Source organism: Rhea pennata, chromosome 3 (genome assembly GCF_028389875.1).
Source record: "Rhea pennata isolate bPtePen1 chromosome 3, bPtePen1.pri, whole genome shotgun sequence".
Lineage (NCBI taxonomy): Eukaryota > Metazoa > Chordata > Aves > Rheiformes > Rheidae > Rhea > Rhea pennata.
Genome location: NC_084665.1, coordinates 139,722 through 153,579, shown reverse-complemented (window position 1 = coordinate 153,579; position 13,858 = coordinate 139,722). Strand labels below are relative to the sequence as shown.

The 13,858-nt window shown below is 41.4% G+C and overlaps 1 protein-coding gene across 1 annotated transcript in view; it reads left to right on the top strand.

The window, feature by feature from the left end:
* The window catches only part of TTBK1 (tau tubulin kinase 1), a 105,781-nt gene that overhangs the window by 44,882 nt on the left and 47,041 nt on the right, over nt 1-13,858 (top strand). The window contains exons 6-8 of the mRNA XM_062571312.1: nt 4,026-4,091; nt 5,630-5,722; nt 6,391-6,516. Of these exons, the coding sequence (XP_062427296.1) occupies nt 4,026-4,091; nt 5,630-5,722; nt 6,391-6,516 (285 nt within the window). The remainder of the gene's footprint in view (nt 1-4,025; nt 4,092-5,629; nt 5,723-6,390; nt 6,517-13,858) is intronic.

The following is a 13,858-nucleotide window of genomic DNA, read 5'->3' as shown; positions in this document are numbered from 1 at the left end:
AATACAGCATAGGCAACAGTAATCCCAGGCCTGGGAAATATGCTGGGAGATGAGAGCAGCTAAACAAAGAGGCTCAGGTTTCAGGAGGGATGCAGTATTGAATTGGGTTTTTTAATTAATTTCTGTTTTTTCCATTTTGTTATTTTTTTTTATCATGTTTTTCTTTGGGTTTTTCTCTGTTTTACAGTTCTTTTGGGCTCTTCTTTTGAGGCTGTGTTTGATGCGTTGGCTTCCCATCTGCTGCTCGTAACCATCTCTGCTATGAGTTGTGAGTGAGCCATCATCATGCTTCTGGGTTTTCATTTTGTTTTGTGGTTTTGTTATATATGGGATTCCAAATTACACCTGTTTTTCTTTTTTTCCCCTCATGATGTTTGTTTTTCAGCAGGATCGTGACAGCTACCTAAATGTGATGCAGAGGCCAAGAACACTTGGGATTCTGTCTGAAGGGCTGGGAGACATTTGGGAGGGTGCTGGAGACTATGATTTCTTTGTCACTTTTGTGGTTGTGGGGTCAAGGAGAGAGGAGTTCTCCCACATTACGCTTTTGACACCAGCTTCCTGTATTTATCAACTTCTGACTCCTTATTGGGATAAAATACGCGGCTGTCATTAGTGATTCTGGAAAGTACTGCTGTTTAAATTAACAACTCAAAACACATATGAGAAGCACAGAATTTGTCTGCAATATGACCAACGCTGCAGAAGCGGTAGAAACTCATGTCCCCTCATACTCCCTGTAAGCCTAACTGGTGGAAGTGGGAAATACCTAGCAGTGAGTCACTTAAAACAGAGATCATCATGAGTGTTTGAACTGGAGAGTAGGGAGAAGCTGATGAGTGCAAAAGAGCGCACAGTTTAGAATGGTGCATCCACCATGTACAGTTTTTTGTTAGCTAATTGTGCCCTGACTGGAGGTAATGCATGTGGCCAATATAGTGAAAGGAACACAGAGTATAATTTTTTGCTCTGCAGTATTGTTCTAACACATTCTCCAAAGCTAAAACTCATTTTAAACCTAGCTTTTAACACCAAGCAAGATACTTCATATCTCTGAAGTCTCCCTGACAGCTCTGTGTAATATATTCCGTAGCTTGTGTGCTAGGTGCAATCCAAATGCAGGAAGAGACATTTTTTACTCCGGTCAGCATTTTTGATAGTAATGCTGATGTGGGAAAACTAAAAAATAAATCATGTGTATTTTTAAAATTGTATTTCAGCTTTCTAGCTCTTCACCTTCTCATCATTTTAGGGATTCAAATTGGTTGGATTATACATGATTCTATAGTTTGAAGTTCCTAACTGTTAGAATTTCAGTTCTTACACAAAATTTTTCCATCAGGAATGAAGATATAATGTCTTTTTGTTGTATAGCCCACACTGAATTGAATGTGGATGTATCTGGAAAGCTGAAATGTTTCAGCCAAGCTCTCCTCTAGTGTTGGAGCTATGCAGCAGTGGATTGAAATTTATTAAGAATTAAAATGTGTTAAGAAATTATCTGGAAAATGAGTGTTTGTGAATTCAGAAGAAAAGTTGGTAACAGTTGGATATACTGTGTGAGCTACAGCAAGTGCTGAGGCAGAGCTGTTTGTTTGGATGAAAAGTATGGTACCTCCTGCTCTCCACAGTCATGCAAGTATTTGACTGCAGTGATTAATGACACAGCCAAAGGCATGAGTAATTGCCTTGTGACTGGCAGGGCAGCCAAGTATGGTTAAAGGAGGGGAAATCTTTCTGAGGAAAAGATGCTCTTAAGGCAGCTAGCATGTGCCCATTTTGCTTAAAGCTCTAAACATCCTGTCAAAATAATTGGGAAGCTAGAATATCAAGTCCTGTGCTACAAAAGGATTTGATGGTGAAGTGTTTCAGCCTTGCTCAGCTGCAGTGCTCTCCCTTCAGTGACGTTGCACATCACAGAGAACTGGAGAGCACTGTTTGGATTCAGCTGCAGAGCTGGGATGAAGAACTCTTTCATGATGGCTGTGGCCAGAGGCATGCTAAAAGATGGCAAGGCATTTTTTTCCCTCTTCTGAAAGAGGAGCAGAATAATTTGCAAACTGCCTAGAAGTTCTTTTCAGAATGGATCTAATTTAGAGTCTAGAAATACTGTCTGCAAGAAATAATTGGTATTGATCTGAAGATTTTCAGACATTGCTACCCATACTGAAACCAGCATTTGTGGCAGTGGATTCGGTACATACAAATTCACATTTGACAGCTGAAACTGCTGAGGTGGGTAAAGAACCTGAAGGACATTCTCCCCTGAATTGCAAACACTGAGAGGTATTTGTTCTGAAAGTGTTATGGATTACACACTAGAATTATTCATCATATGCTGTTATTCTATGTCTCATGAAAAATTTCCAAATGCACTTGCTTCCACTTGCAATGGAAAAGAGGATTTTCTCTTGCTTTTGAAAAGGTAGAGGAGGTCTACACTGATGATTGAGTCCAACAAATTACCTTCCAATGGCTAGGCATTTCTGCTTTACAGAAACTCTCATCTTCCACTGGAATGCTGAAGTCATTTGCCAGCAGGAATCCTTGATGCGTGCTCTGGGAAGAAACAGATACATAATCATGAAAATATCTTGGCTATTACATGCTGCTAAATCGGTAGCTCATAGCTCAAGCTGGTGGACCGCAAGATTAAATGCTTCATTAAGTGCTGGGATATTCATATGGGTTCTCTGGGAACAGTTTGAGTAACGTAACAGAGTTATAACAAGGGCTTGTGACTTTTTTTGCTTGGAGTCACTATAATTGAAGAGATGCATTATACACCATTTAGGTTGTGTGTTAGTGGCAAAGTATTGATGATCTTGTTTATAAAGCATTCAGAACTTTATGCTTTAAGTGTTTTGAAACTCACAGCAACTTCCCTGCACCCAAAAGGAAGCGACTGATATGTGTGTATTTGAATTGACAGAAGAATGCCTTGGAATGAAGCTATAGTTCTAATTTATAGTTTTAGGCTTAGCTCTGAAAGCATAGGCACAGCTGAAAGAATAAAAATGAATCAACTGACCTAAATGGGACAAGTCACTTAAACAGAGTTATTATAAATGCATTTAAATTTCTGTAAGTGTAGGATCTTAATAATCAATATGTCTAGTTCCGCCCAGACTTAACCTTAGGATGGACCTGACCCTAGTTTTGCCGCATGAATTTTGAAAGCCTTTCTATTAACTCAGATCCTTTTAGCTAAGCTGAAAGAATTGGTTGGATTTCATTATTTAAATCCTTGCCCAGAAAAATGACATCTTCAGTTAGTAAACTTATATGGCTCAATGCCCTTGTGGAGGCAGCAGAGTTGGAAGCATTGCTCAACCCCTACAGCAGAAGAAGCCTGCAGCTGTTGAGAGACAGTCAGAGGACTGCCTTCTTCCCAAGGTACCCATATCAAGCTTTCACTTGCTAGATAACACTTCACAAATATCAAGGGAATCAGAAGAAGAGAGTCTAGGATGATACATGGCCTAGGATGTACTAGGAAGAATCTGGAAAAAATAAGGATGCAAAAAGTCAAAAGTTGCTTAAGTCTTACTAAGGATGTTCACAAGCAGCGTCAGCAAATGCATATGTTCATCTGCCCTGTGTGAGAGTAGGGAACCCCCATTCTTGTCCCGAGCAGGCTGTTCTCAGGCTTTGCTTAGCTCATGTTATTCATGAAATCAATTTTGCACCAATGCTTCTTTATTCATTTTCTCCTTGACCTAGAATTGAAAAAGGAAAGCGTGTTCCTGGAAGATATTCTCCTCTCTGTGCCTGAACTATTACTAGTCTCACTGTAATCATCTTGCCTGTTGTGTAAAATGACCTTTGAAGGAAATGCAGGATTAGTAAATGCAGTTTGTTACATGGCTGCTAGAACAGGTGAAAGGTATCAAGAAGAGCTTTCTATCCCTTGGATATGTATGAGATAACATAGACATAGACAAGAAGTCCTCAGGGTTATCTGCAGCAATGAGATTTTGTAGTATCCTGCTCTGTCTCTGAGATTATCTGTTATCTTCCTTCAGCCTCGCAATGTTGCTGGTTTTCGGGGAACAGTCCGCTACGCTTCAGTGAATGCACACAAAAACCGAGTAAGTATTTCTGAGTTATAAGGGGTTAACAGAGCAAGGTTATTTCTCCCTAGAAAGCTGTTTTCAAGAGCAGAGATGTAAAACAGAAATTTGAGATTTAAAAAATAAAAGAGAAAGTTTCTGCAAATAGTTTAGACTGGGTTCCTCAAGAACATGGTACTTCTGATTCCTTCATTACAGTGATTGTTTAGAGAATCCTCTCGCTGCTTACAAAGCACTGCTCTGGCTAGTGGTGCTGACTGTTTCCTGTTTTAAGAGCTTCTTTCTAGCTACCTGTAACTTTCCCAGATTTGAACAATTTAAACTGATATTTTTCATCAGAAAAACCTGCAAGAGATTTAACTTTTTAGGAAGGTTTTAGCAAAAACAATTCAGTTGTTTCTGAGAACAAGGCTAGCAAAACCAAAGTACATTACTGTACCTTAATGTAAAGTACATTAATGGAAAATCCATTCTACCTTCTTGTTAGGAACAGAGATGTGGAATTTGGTAAGAAGCTTCAAATTGGTGATAGGAGTATGTTTCTGCTGCCCCTTTGCAAATTTGTCTGAATTTGGCTTCATTTAAGATGAGTCTGTAGGATGACCTGTGACACATGAGGAGTATTTGAGATTTTGTATGGAAAAAGTTATTGTCTGTAACTCCCCATTTATTGCAGAAGGTGCAAAGGGTGGCGTGGGGAAGGCAATCAAGTGCTGTCATGGATTCTTTCCACTTCTGAGGGACACTGTTTGAGGAAAGAGCAGGTGTGATTTTTGGGAAGAGCTGAAAAGTGCCAGCTGCAACTGACATCAGCTGAATGTATACTGAGACGTAAAAAGTGCTGTGTAGTCCATACTGTTCTGAGAAATTAGATTCTAGATATTGCACTCTGAGCACCAAAAATTACTTCGTGTTCTTCAACAATTTTAGCCTTTATCTCCAGATTCCACTTTTCCATTTTTTCAGAGCAGGAGAGGAATGGTATGTGGAGATATTAGAGATCTGTAAGCTGTTGCAGTGCTTGATGATGAATGTTTTACAAAAGCCCATGTAAATTAATGCTGTCTTGAGAAAAGAGCTTGAATTATATTTAGTTTAAAAATAGTAGGAACTAGAAGAGTCTTTACACATAGGGTTTTTTTATGTTTGGGGGTTTGGGGGGACTTTTGGGGATTGGGGATGGGATGTTTTGTCCTGTTTTGTTCTTTTAATACATGTTCTTCCATGTCCCATTAATAAATATTCAGCTCCTGTACACTGAGTGAGGAAGAGTCTTTTGGAAAAGTTATTTTTTGTTGCATAGATTAAAAACTCTTCCGTAGTATATTTGCAGTAAGGAAAACAAATGAAGTTATTCAGGTAAATGCATGATATCGCCTAATTTAATAGATGCTTGATTTTGCATCTTTGGTCTTCAGTCTGGGTTCTGTAATAATGTGATGGGATGTGTGACTTCTCTTCCTACTTTTTAGAATGAGGTAGCTCATCTAGAGCACATCTGGTCCACTGAGCAGTGTGGAACTTTGCTGCTCAGTCTTTGTCTCTTTTTTCTCCAGGAGATGGGTAGACATGATGATCTGTGGTCCCTCTTTTACATGTTGGTGGAGTTTGCAGTTGGTCAGCTTCCGTGGCGAAAGATCAAAGATAAGGTAGGAAACCTAATATATTAATGTATGCTTAAGGTAGGGTGCTATATTATTATTATGACTCTTATTATTCCACTTTCTACACCTTAGTGCAGCTTTTTGTTGGAAGTGAAGCCAAAGCCTGTTTTTCATCAGGACTTGCTGCAAGATGCTAACCTGCTTTTATATGCTCTGATGCACAGTGTGGAGCCTGCTTTATTTGGAATAGCTAGGTGTTTTCTTAGGAACATCAAGTGACTTTGACTTTGTTCATACAAAGCAAACAACAAAAGTGGGAAGTTTAGATATGAGCTGTCATTTCACAAAGAAGCAGAATCTTTAAAAAGGAGCGAGGGCAGAACTCCCACACCTCAAACAGAAATTGCAACTAGGAAGTTAAGTGGCGAATGAAGTTAACTATTAATGTTATCTTGGAAGAGCCTTGTGCTACAAAACAACTGTCTCTGGATGCCAGTAGGGCAGATATGCAGAAGACTCTGCTAAAGGGACGGCTTCTGATGAGGGTTTCTGACTCAGGATTCCTCTGCAGTAATCAACCTCAGTATGCTAGGGACATGAAAACAGGAGGAAGTATAACCAAAATGCGTGATCTGAGGAGGGGCCATCCAGGAATGATAAGGCTGAGGAAGAAGTGATAAAAGATTCTTGACTGAGGGTATTCTTGTTTTCAGGAGCAAGTAGGCATGATAAAAGAGAAGTATGAACACCGGATGCTGCTAAAACACATGCCTTCTGAGTTTCATCTTTTTCTGGATCATATTGCAAGCCTAGACTACTTCACAAAGCCGGACTATCAGGTAGGAGTTTTTCTTTGTTACCAAGGTGATGCATGCCACTCTGGACCGGCATTTGGATTTTCTGATTTTTTCCATGCATGCTGAGGAAGCAGGAGTAAAAGGTTAGACTGTACAGTACAACACTACTTCAGCATTTCTTCTTCCTCTCCCTGACTCCACCCAAATTAATCCTGTGCTTCAAACTAGAAAGCAGAATACTTTTTAGGTTTCATTAAAAAAACAAGGTTGTGAGTTACACCAAATGCGACAGAGTTTTAGTACAGCTTGCCACAGTCTGCAAAGAGCCTGTGTCAACAGTTCAACAGTGCACACTAGCACATTGCGTTTCTTGCAGACTAACATGGGACCTTAGCTATATTGTCTCTTTTGTTAATATTCACCTTAACATATTTTTTATTCTCTCCCATTTGCTATTAACTATCAGCATATATAAGTTCAGTTACAGTAGCTCAACTAACACAGTTTAACTGTGGTAATTTGATTCTGTGTCTCTTTTTTATCACAGTGGTTTTCACTGTACATTAAAGCCAAAGAGCTGAAAACAACCTCTGTGCAGTCTTGAGTGCCTGATCCTGTTGATAATGCATCAGATAAGTAGGAAGATGGTAGGAGGGTGTTCCAACAAACCTAGTCCAGAGCTCTCCAGCAGCACTTTTGCTGTTGCTGCTTAGCAACCATATCTCTTAAATAAATGAATAAAGACTAGCCAAATACTTTCCAGATAGTAGCATGTATTATAATATCCACCACTAAGATGGAGGGGTGGACAAAATAACTGAGGAGAGGCTTCAGGAGCTGGATTTATTTAGCCTAGAGAAGACAAAAAAGAGATCTAATTGCTGTCGTTCACTACATCAAGGGAACTTGTGGAGAGCATAAAGTCAGATACTTTCTCAGAGCTGTACAGCAAAAGGCAATGAGCACAAGTGCAACAAGCAAAATTGTGACTGGATGTAGAGGAAAAAAATCATAATGAGCATTTATTAAGTAAGGAACAGGTATCTAGAGAAGGTGTGAGATCTCCAGCCTCACCTCAATCACTACAAGCAAGATGGAGCAATGAATCTTGGAAAAAATTTCCAGGCATATGAAGGACAAGAAGTTGAGTGGGAGTGGTAAGCATGCATTCACAAAGGGGAAATGAGGCTTAAGCAGCCTGATAGCCTTCTATGATGAGATGACTGGCTTGGTAGATGAGGGGAGAGCAGTGTGTACCTTGACTTCAGTACGTCTTTTCTGACTCTGTCTCCCGTAACATCCTCATAGATAAGCTGGTGAAGTACAGGTCAGATGAGCAGACAGGTGTATTGAAAACTGGCTGAACAGCTGATCTCAGAGGGTTGTGTTCAGTGGCACAAAGTCTGCTTGGGGGGCAATAACATGCGATGTATCCCAGGCGCCAATACTGGGTCCAATACTGTTTAACATCTTCATTGATGACCTGGCTGATGGAGCAGAGTGTACCATCAACAAGTTTGCTGATGATACAAAACTGGGAAGAGTGTCTGATACACCAAGTGCTTATGTTGCCATTCATAGGGATCTTGATAGGCTAGAGGAATGGGCAGACGAGAAGTCTCATGAAGTTCAACAAAGAGGACTGCAAAGTCCTGCACCTACAGGGAGTAACCCCATGCACAAGTACATGCTGGGGGCCAACTAGCTGGAAAGCAGCTTTGCAGAAAAGGACCTGGGGATTCTGGTCAACAGCAAGCTAGACATGAGCTAGCAATGTGTTCTTTTGGCAGAGAAGGCCAATGGCATCCTGGGATGCATTGGGAAGAGCACGGCCAGCAGGTCTGGTGAGCACCGGTGAGGCTGTGCTAAGAGTACTGTGTCCATGTCTGAGCTCCACAGTACAAAGGAGATACGGAGCTACTGGAGCGAGTCAGTGAAGGACCATTAAGGGACTAGAGCATCTCTCTTATGAGGAAAGGCTGAGAGAGCTGGGACTGTTTAGAGAAGGCAAGACTGAGGCGGGATGGAGTTGTCTTATCAATGTACATAAATATCTTATGGGAGGTTGTAAAGTAGATAGAGACAGACTCTTCTTATTGGTGTCCAGTGACAGGACAAGAGGCCATGGACACAAACTGAAACACAGAAAGTTGCATCTGAAACTAAGGAAAAGACTTTTTTTTTTTTTTTTTTTTTTTTTTTTTTTTTTTTTTTTTTACTGTGAGGGCTATGGAGCACTGAAACAGGTTGCCCAAAGAGGTTGTGGAGATCTCAGAAGCTGCCTAGACACAATCTTGGGCAACCTGCACTAGGTGACTCTGCTTGAGCAGAGGTGTTGGGCTAGATGATCTCCAGAAGGATCTTCTAACCTCAGCCATTCTGTGATTCTGATTCCATCCTTGGAAATTTCCAGTACTGAACCTGGACAAGGTCCGGAGCAGTCTGAACTGACTTTGAAATTAGCCCTGCTTTGAGCAGAAAGTTGGATTGGAAAACTCCAAAGGTCTTTCTGAACTTATATCCTCCTATGATTCTCTTCCAGTATTCTCTTCCTATTAGGTCACATAATTGTGACCTAACTATACTGAAAAGCTTTTGAGGTGGACATGGAAAGAGATATTTCCAGAAAAATTTTGTGCAGTAACAAATCATGAATAGCTCTTTGACAATTGAGGGTTTATCTGAAATTATGAATTGCTTCTTTGTCACCAGTTCATTATAGGTGCAGCTCTGGGAGGAAGCATTCAAAAGGGGACTCCCCACAAAAATCTGACACCTGCAGCTCAACTCTCAACACTGATTCTTCTAACTTGACTGGTGGCATATTCTAGCCAGCAAATTCTCAAAACTCATCTCAGCTCGAGGGATGTCCTGTATACAGACTTACTTGGATTTATTATTGTGAAAGAGGTTTAAAAGTGTATCATATGGCATCTAAATTTGCCCCCAGCAGCAGATCCTTGAGGAAATTAAGAAAATTGAGGAAGTCTGTCTGCCCAGATATAAAGTCACCATTTGTTACAAAATTGGAATGACAAGATTAGAAATAAGGCAACAGAATAAAATATACATAAACATAATTGTAAGTTAGTTTATTGGTTCCCTTTTTCCATCTTTAATATATTTCAATTTAAGATGTACACTAATCACACAGCTAGGATTATGACTCTGAATGCTGGCCTGTAGCTGGACAGGCTTAGTATTTCATGAACCTACTCACCTCTTGTCAGCCTCTGAGTTCTCTTTTTTATTTGAAATAAATTATTATGAAAGGGCTGCTGCACTGGGGGAGAGCAAAGGTTTGGCTGGCCTAGTAGCATGTCTCCATCAATGCTGCATAGAGAAGAATATAAAAGAATGAACATCTAATGAAGTTTCCCCAGAAAACTCTGAAGGATCCTTGTAGCTCAAGGATCTCCTGAACCTAAAATCTCTCTGTAATTCATAGCCATCAATGAATTTGTGTTCCTCAACCTTGTCCAGTCTTCTCTTGTCCAGTCTCCTCATTTTCATCCACTGTGTTCTGTGACAAGTGGCTCCATGGCTTAAGTGCTTGCTGTGTGAAGAATCACTTTCTTCTGTTCTGAATTTGTCACCTGACAACTTCATTTAATACCCCTCAGGTCTTGTCTTGACTGTAACAGTGTACACTGAATCCCTACCCGTTTCCCCTTCCCAGCCATGCAGAATCTTACGGACTTCCATAATATTGCTTCTTGGTTATGTTTTTGCCCAGGCTGAAGGATCGCAAACTACTTAAATGCTTTTTGCCCAGAATGAAGCCTTTTCAGACCTTTGATTTGTGTCCTCCTCTGAACCGTTTCCAGTTCTAAGATATCTTTTTGAGATGGGGAAATGTCAGCATTGCATGTTCAAGATGCACGCAGCCCCTGGTGTGACATACTGCAATTATGATACTCTGTTCCATTCCTAAGGCTTTCTAACACTATTTCTTTTATCCAGTGGCAGTGCATTTTTGTTGGCTCACATCTTTGTGTACAAAATAAAGCTTTTGTTTTTTTTGCAATAGCATGAGGTTTTGGTAAATTCTTTCTTCCACTTCATTCTGAAGGAGTCAGTGGTGCATAAATGCTGCGTGGGAGCCTCTGATAACAGATCATGCTGACTGCTTTGTCCTCCCTCACTGTCAGAAGTCTGATATATTTTTTTTTCCTCTACTCTCTCCAGATAATTGTCTTCTGGCTTTGCAGGGTGCTTTGGGGTTTGTAGGGGAGCCAAACATGAGCCATAATGAGTCAGTCCCTGCTTCTTGTTCCGTGTAAATGGGGACAGTTGGGGATTGGCCACTGCTGCCTGTCCACCTTTTTCCCAGTGATCCATGCTCTGAAGCTTACCATCTTTATCTTCAGCTTTGCCACCACTAGCACCTGGGATTGTCTCACTTCATCCACCATTACCATCTAAGCAGATATGTATGTCAGTGTGAAGGATGGGAAAGGTAAAGGGCTGAGATACAGCTACAGACCTCAGCAATACCCTGCAGCACAGCTCATCTATTGCATGAAGGAAAAAGCAAGTGCATCTGCTGTCTTCAGGCTTGTTTTATCACTGGCATGGGAAGGAACTTTTAGGGGTGGAGGGCCATGCAGATACTTTACTTCAGTGACTCTTTACCTTTTTCTACCCTTCCCTGTCCTATATTGCTGTTTTAAAAAAATAAATAAATAAACAGGAAACTCTACTGCCACTAACAGCTGTATTCCTCCCTGTATCCCAGTCCCAGCACTATGGCTTTTTCTGTCTTTGTGTGAATTCTCTCCTCTCTTTCCTCTAGTCTTGCAATTCTCCTCCCCACACCCTTGTCCATATGTATTTTTTTTCCTTATTAGCCATCATGCTCATCTCCCTTTTTCTTGATTTAATAATCACACTGCTGCCTACCATCTCAGACTCTGTTCAGCTCCAGACCCTATGCTTAGATGAATGTGGTTCCTCATATAGCTACTCTGTCTTTCTCTTATGTCATTGCCAACACTATAATTCCCACCACTTTCTCTCTTAGCATGGAGCCAGGGCTGCCTTCTCTCCCTGAGAAGAAACCATGACATCTTTGAGCTTTTCCTGGGGAGGCTCTGCCCTACTTTGGCTGGGCCTGAGTGGAGAGAAGAGCCCAGGAAGAAGGGGTCTATCATCTGAAGAGTATGAAGAAGAGCAATGTGCCCTGCCCAGCTGTCCATCTTTGTGATACAGCCTTAGAAAACCCAACAGCAGCCAGCTGAGCAGGTGGACTCTGCTGCTAAGGACAGCAACACTGCAGTCAAGGAGAAAACAACTAATCAGATCAAGGAAGAAAGGCAGCCTCAGAGGGAGACATCTTCTCTTTCTCCTCCCCTTTTGTCCTTTTCTGTTTCATTTTTACCATCCATTTGACCCTGTGGCCTCAGTCCTCTGCAGTCTGGTCCTCTTCCTTTGTCATGGGTGAAGATTGAGCTTCTGTCTTAGAACAAACACAGCAAATACATATTGCAAGCTAAGACCATCTGCTCAGAAGTTTCCCTGAAACACTGGGAAGGCTACTTGCTACTATCCCACTGAGAAAACCCAGGGTGGGGTGAAGCTCTGACTGTGAAGGTGAAGGGAGTTAAGAAGAAATACTGCTGTTGGTGCTTTCTCTCTGGAGCTTTGTTACCAGAGCGAATGGGGGAATGGTTGGGGGAATACAGCATGTACTGTCCCAGTCTGCTGACAGTAAGGAGGAAAGTATGACTAAACCTAGATTTCATCATCCCTTCCATAGGGCACTACAGAAGAAAAAGAGCCTATACGGCCTTGGGCAGGAAGGAGTGCGCCTCATTTTTTTCTCTTGGTGCATAGTTGGCAGACATACTGTATTATTCGCAGGTAGTAGAGAGAAATTGGAGTATCTTCCTGTAACAAGGAAGTCTTAAGAGAAGATGTTACTTGCTCACATAACACATTTCACTCTCTTCCCTGAACCCCTGAGCAAAACTTTCCCTGAAATTTCCTCATCTACCAGCAACAAACCACATCAGCAGTCACTCACAAAGTTTCTGAAAGAAACGATGTATGCACATGCTTCGTACTCACTTTCCTTGCTTTTGTGTCCTGTCCAGGTACCAAATAGCCAGTCCTGTTACTACCAAGAAAATCTGTCAGGTCAGCCACTGTCTGCCATGAATTCCATGGTTTTCTGGGGATGCAAACTATAAAAACTTTAATGGAGTGGTGGATACAGGCATAATTGTGGTGGACTTTATATTTTTGCTGAAAAGAGATGCTCTGCCTACATTTATATTGATTGCGCAATTGTGCATGTTATGGAATAAGTACTTTGGAAAACATATCCAGGCATATGAAAGATAAGAAGATGACTGAAAAGAGTTAGCGTGAAGTTATCAGGGGCAAATCATGCCTGATCAACGTGACTGCCTTCTGTGAGGAGATGACTGGTTCTATGGATGTTGAGAAAAATGTGGATGTGATTTACCTTGACTTTATATAGTCTCCCATTTTGTCCTTGTAGCCAGACTGGAGAGAGAGAGTTTGAATAGGTGGACCACAAGACTAGTGGAAAATTGGAAGGACTGCTGGGTTTCAGAGGGTTGTGATCAGCAATGCGAAGTCTTTTTGGTGGCTAGCTGCTAGTAGTGTCCCTCAGAGAACAATAATGGGGTCAAGGGTGTTCAATGTCTTCATAAAAGACCTGGACGATGGGACAGAGCACACTCTCAGCAATTTTGCAAACAATACCAATTTGTGGGAAACAGCTGATATGCCAAAGGGTAATGCTGATACTCAGAGACCTTGACAAGCTGGAAGGAACCTCATGAAGTTCATCAAAGGCAAGTGCAAAACCCTGTGCCTGGAATGGAATAAATCTGTTCAACGGGACAGACTGAGGACCAACTGGCTAGGGAGGAGCTGTGCAGAAAAGGACCTGTAGATTCTGGTGGTGACTCTGAGACAGCAGTGTGTCCTTGTCACAAAGAAAGCCAACCACATATTGGGCTCTATTAGGAAGAGCGTAGCCAGCAGTGGAAGGGAAGTGATTAGTGTCCTCTATTAGGCAGTTGTTAGATCACATCTGGAGTGCTATGTCCAGTTCAAGAAAAACTGATAAACTGGAGTGAGCTCAGTGGAAGGCCACGAAGATGGCCAGAGGGTAGTGCACCTGGCATAAGTGGAGAGACTGAGGGAATTGAGTTTTTCTGGCCTTGAGAAGAGAAGGATCAGAGGGAATCCTATTTTTGCCTTCAGCTGCCTAGGGAGAAGACTGAGCTAGACTGTTCTCAGAGATGCACAGTGAAAGGAGGCAATGCAAAAGGTGCAAGCTGCAACAAAGGAAATTATGATTAGGTATGTGGGAAAATAAATCACCGTGAGGCTGGTCGAACAGTGGAAG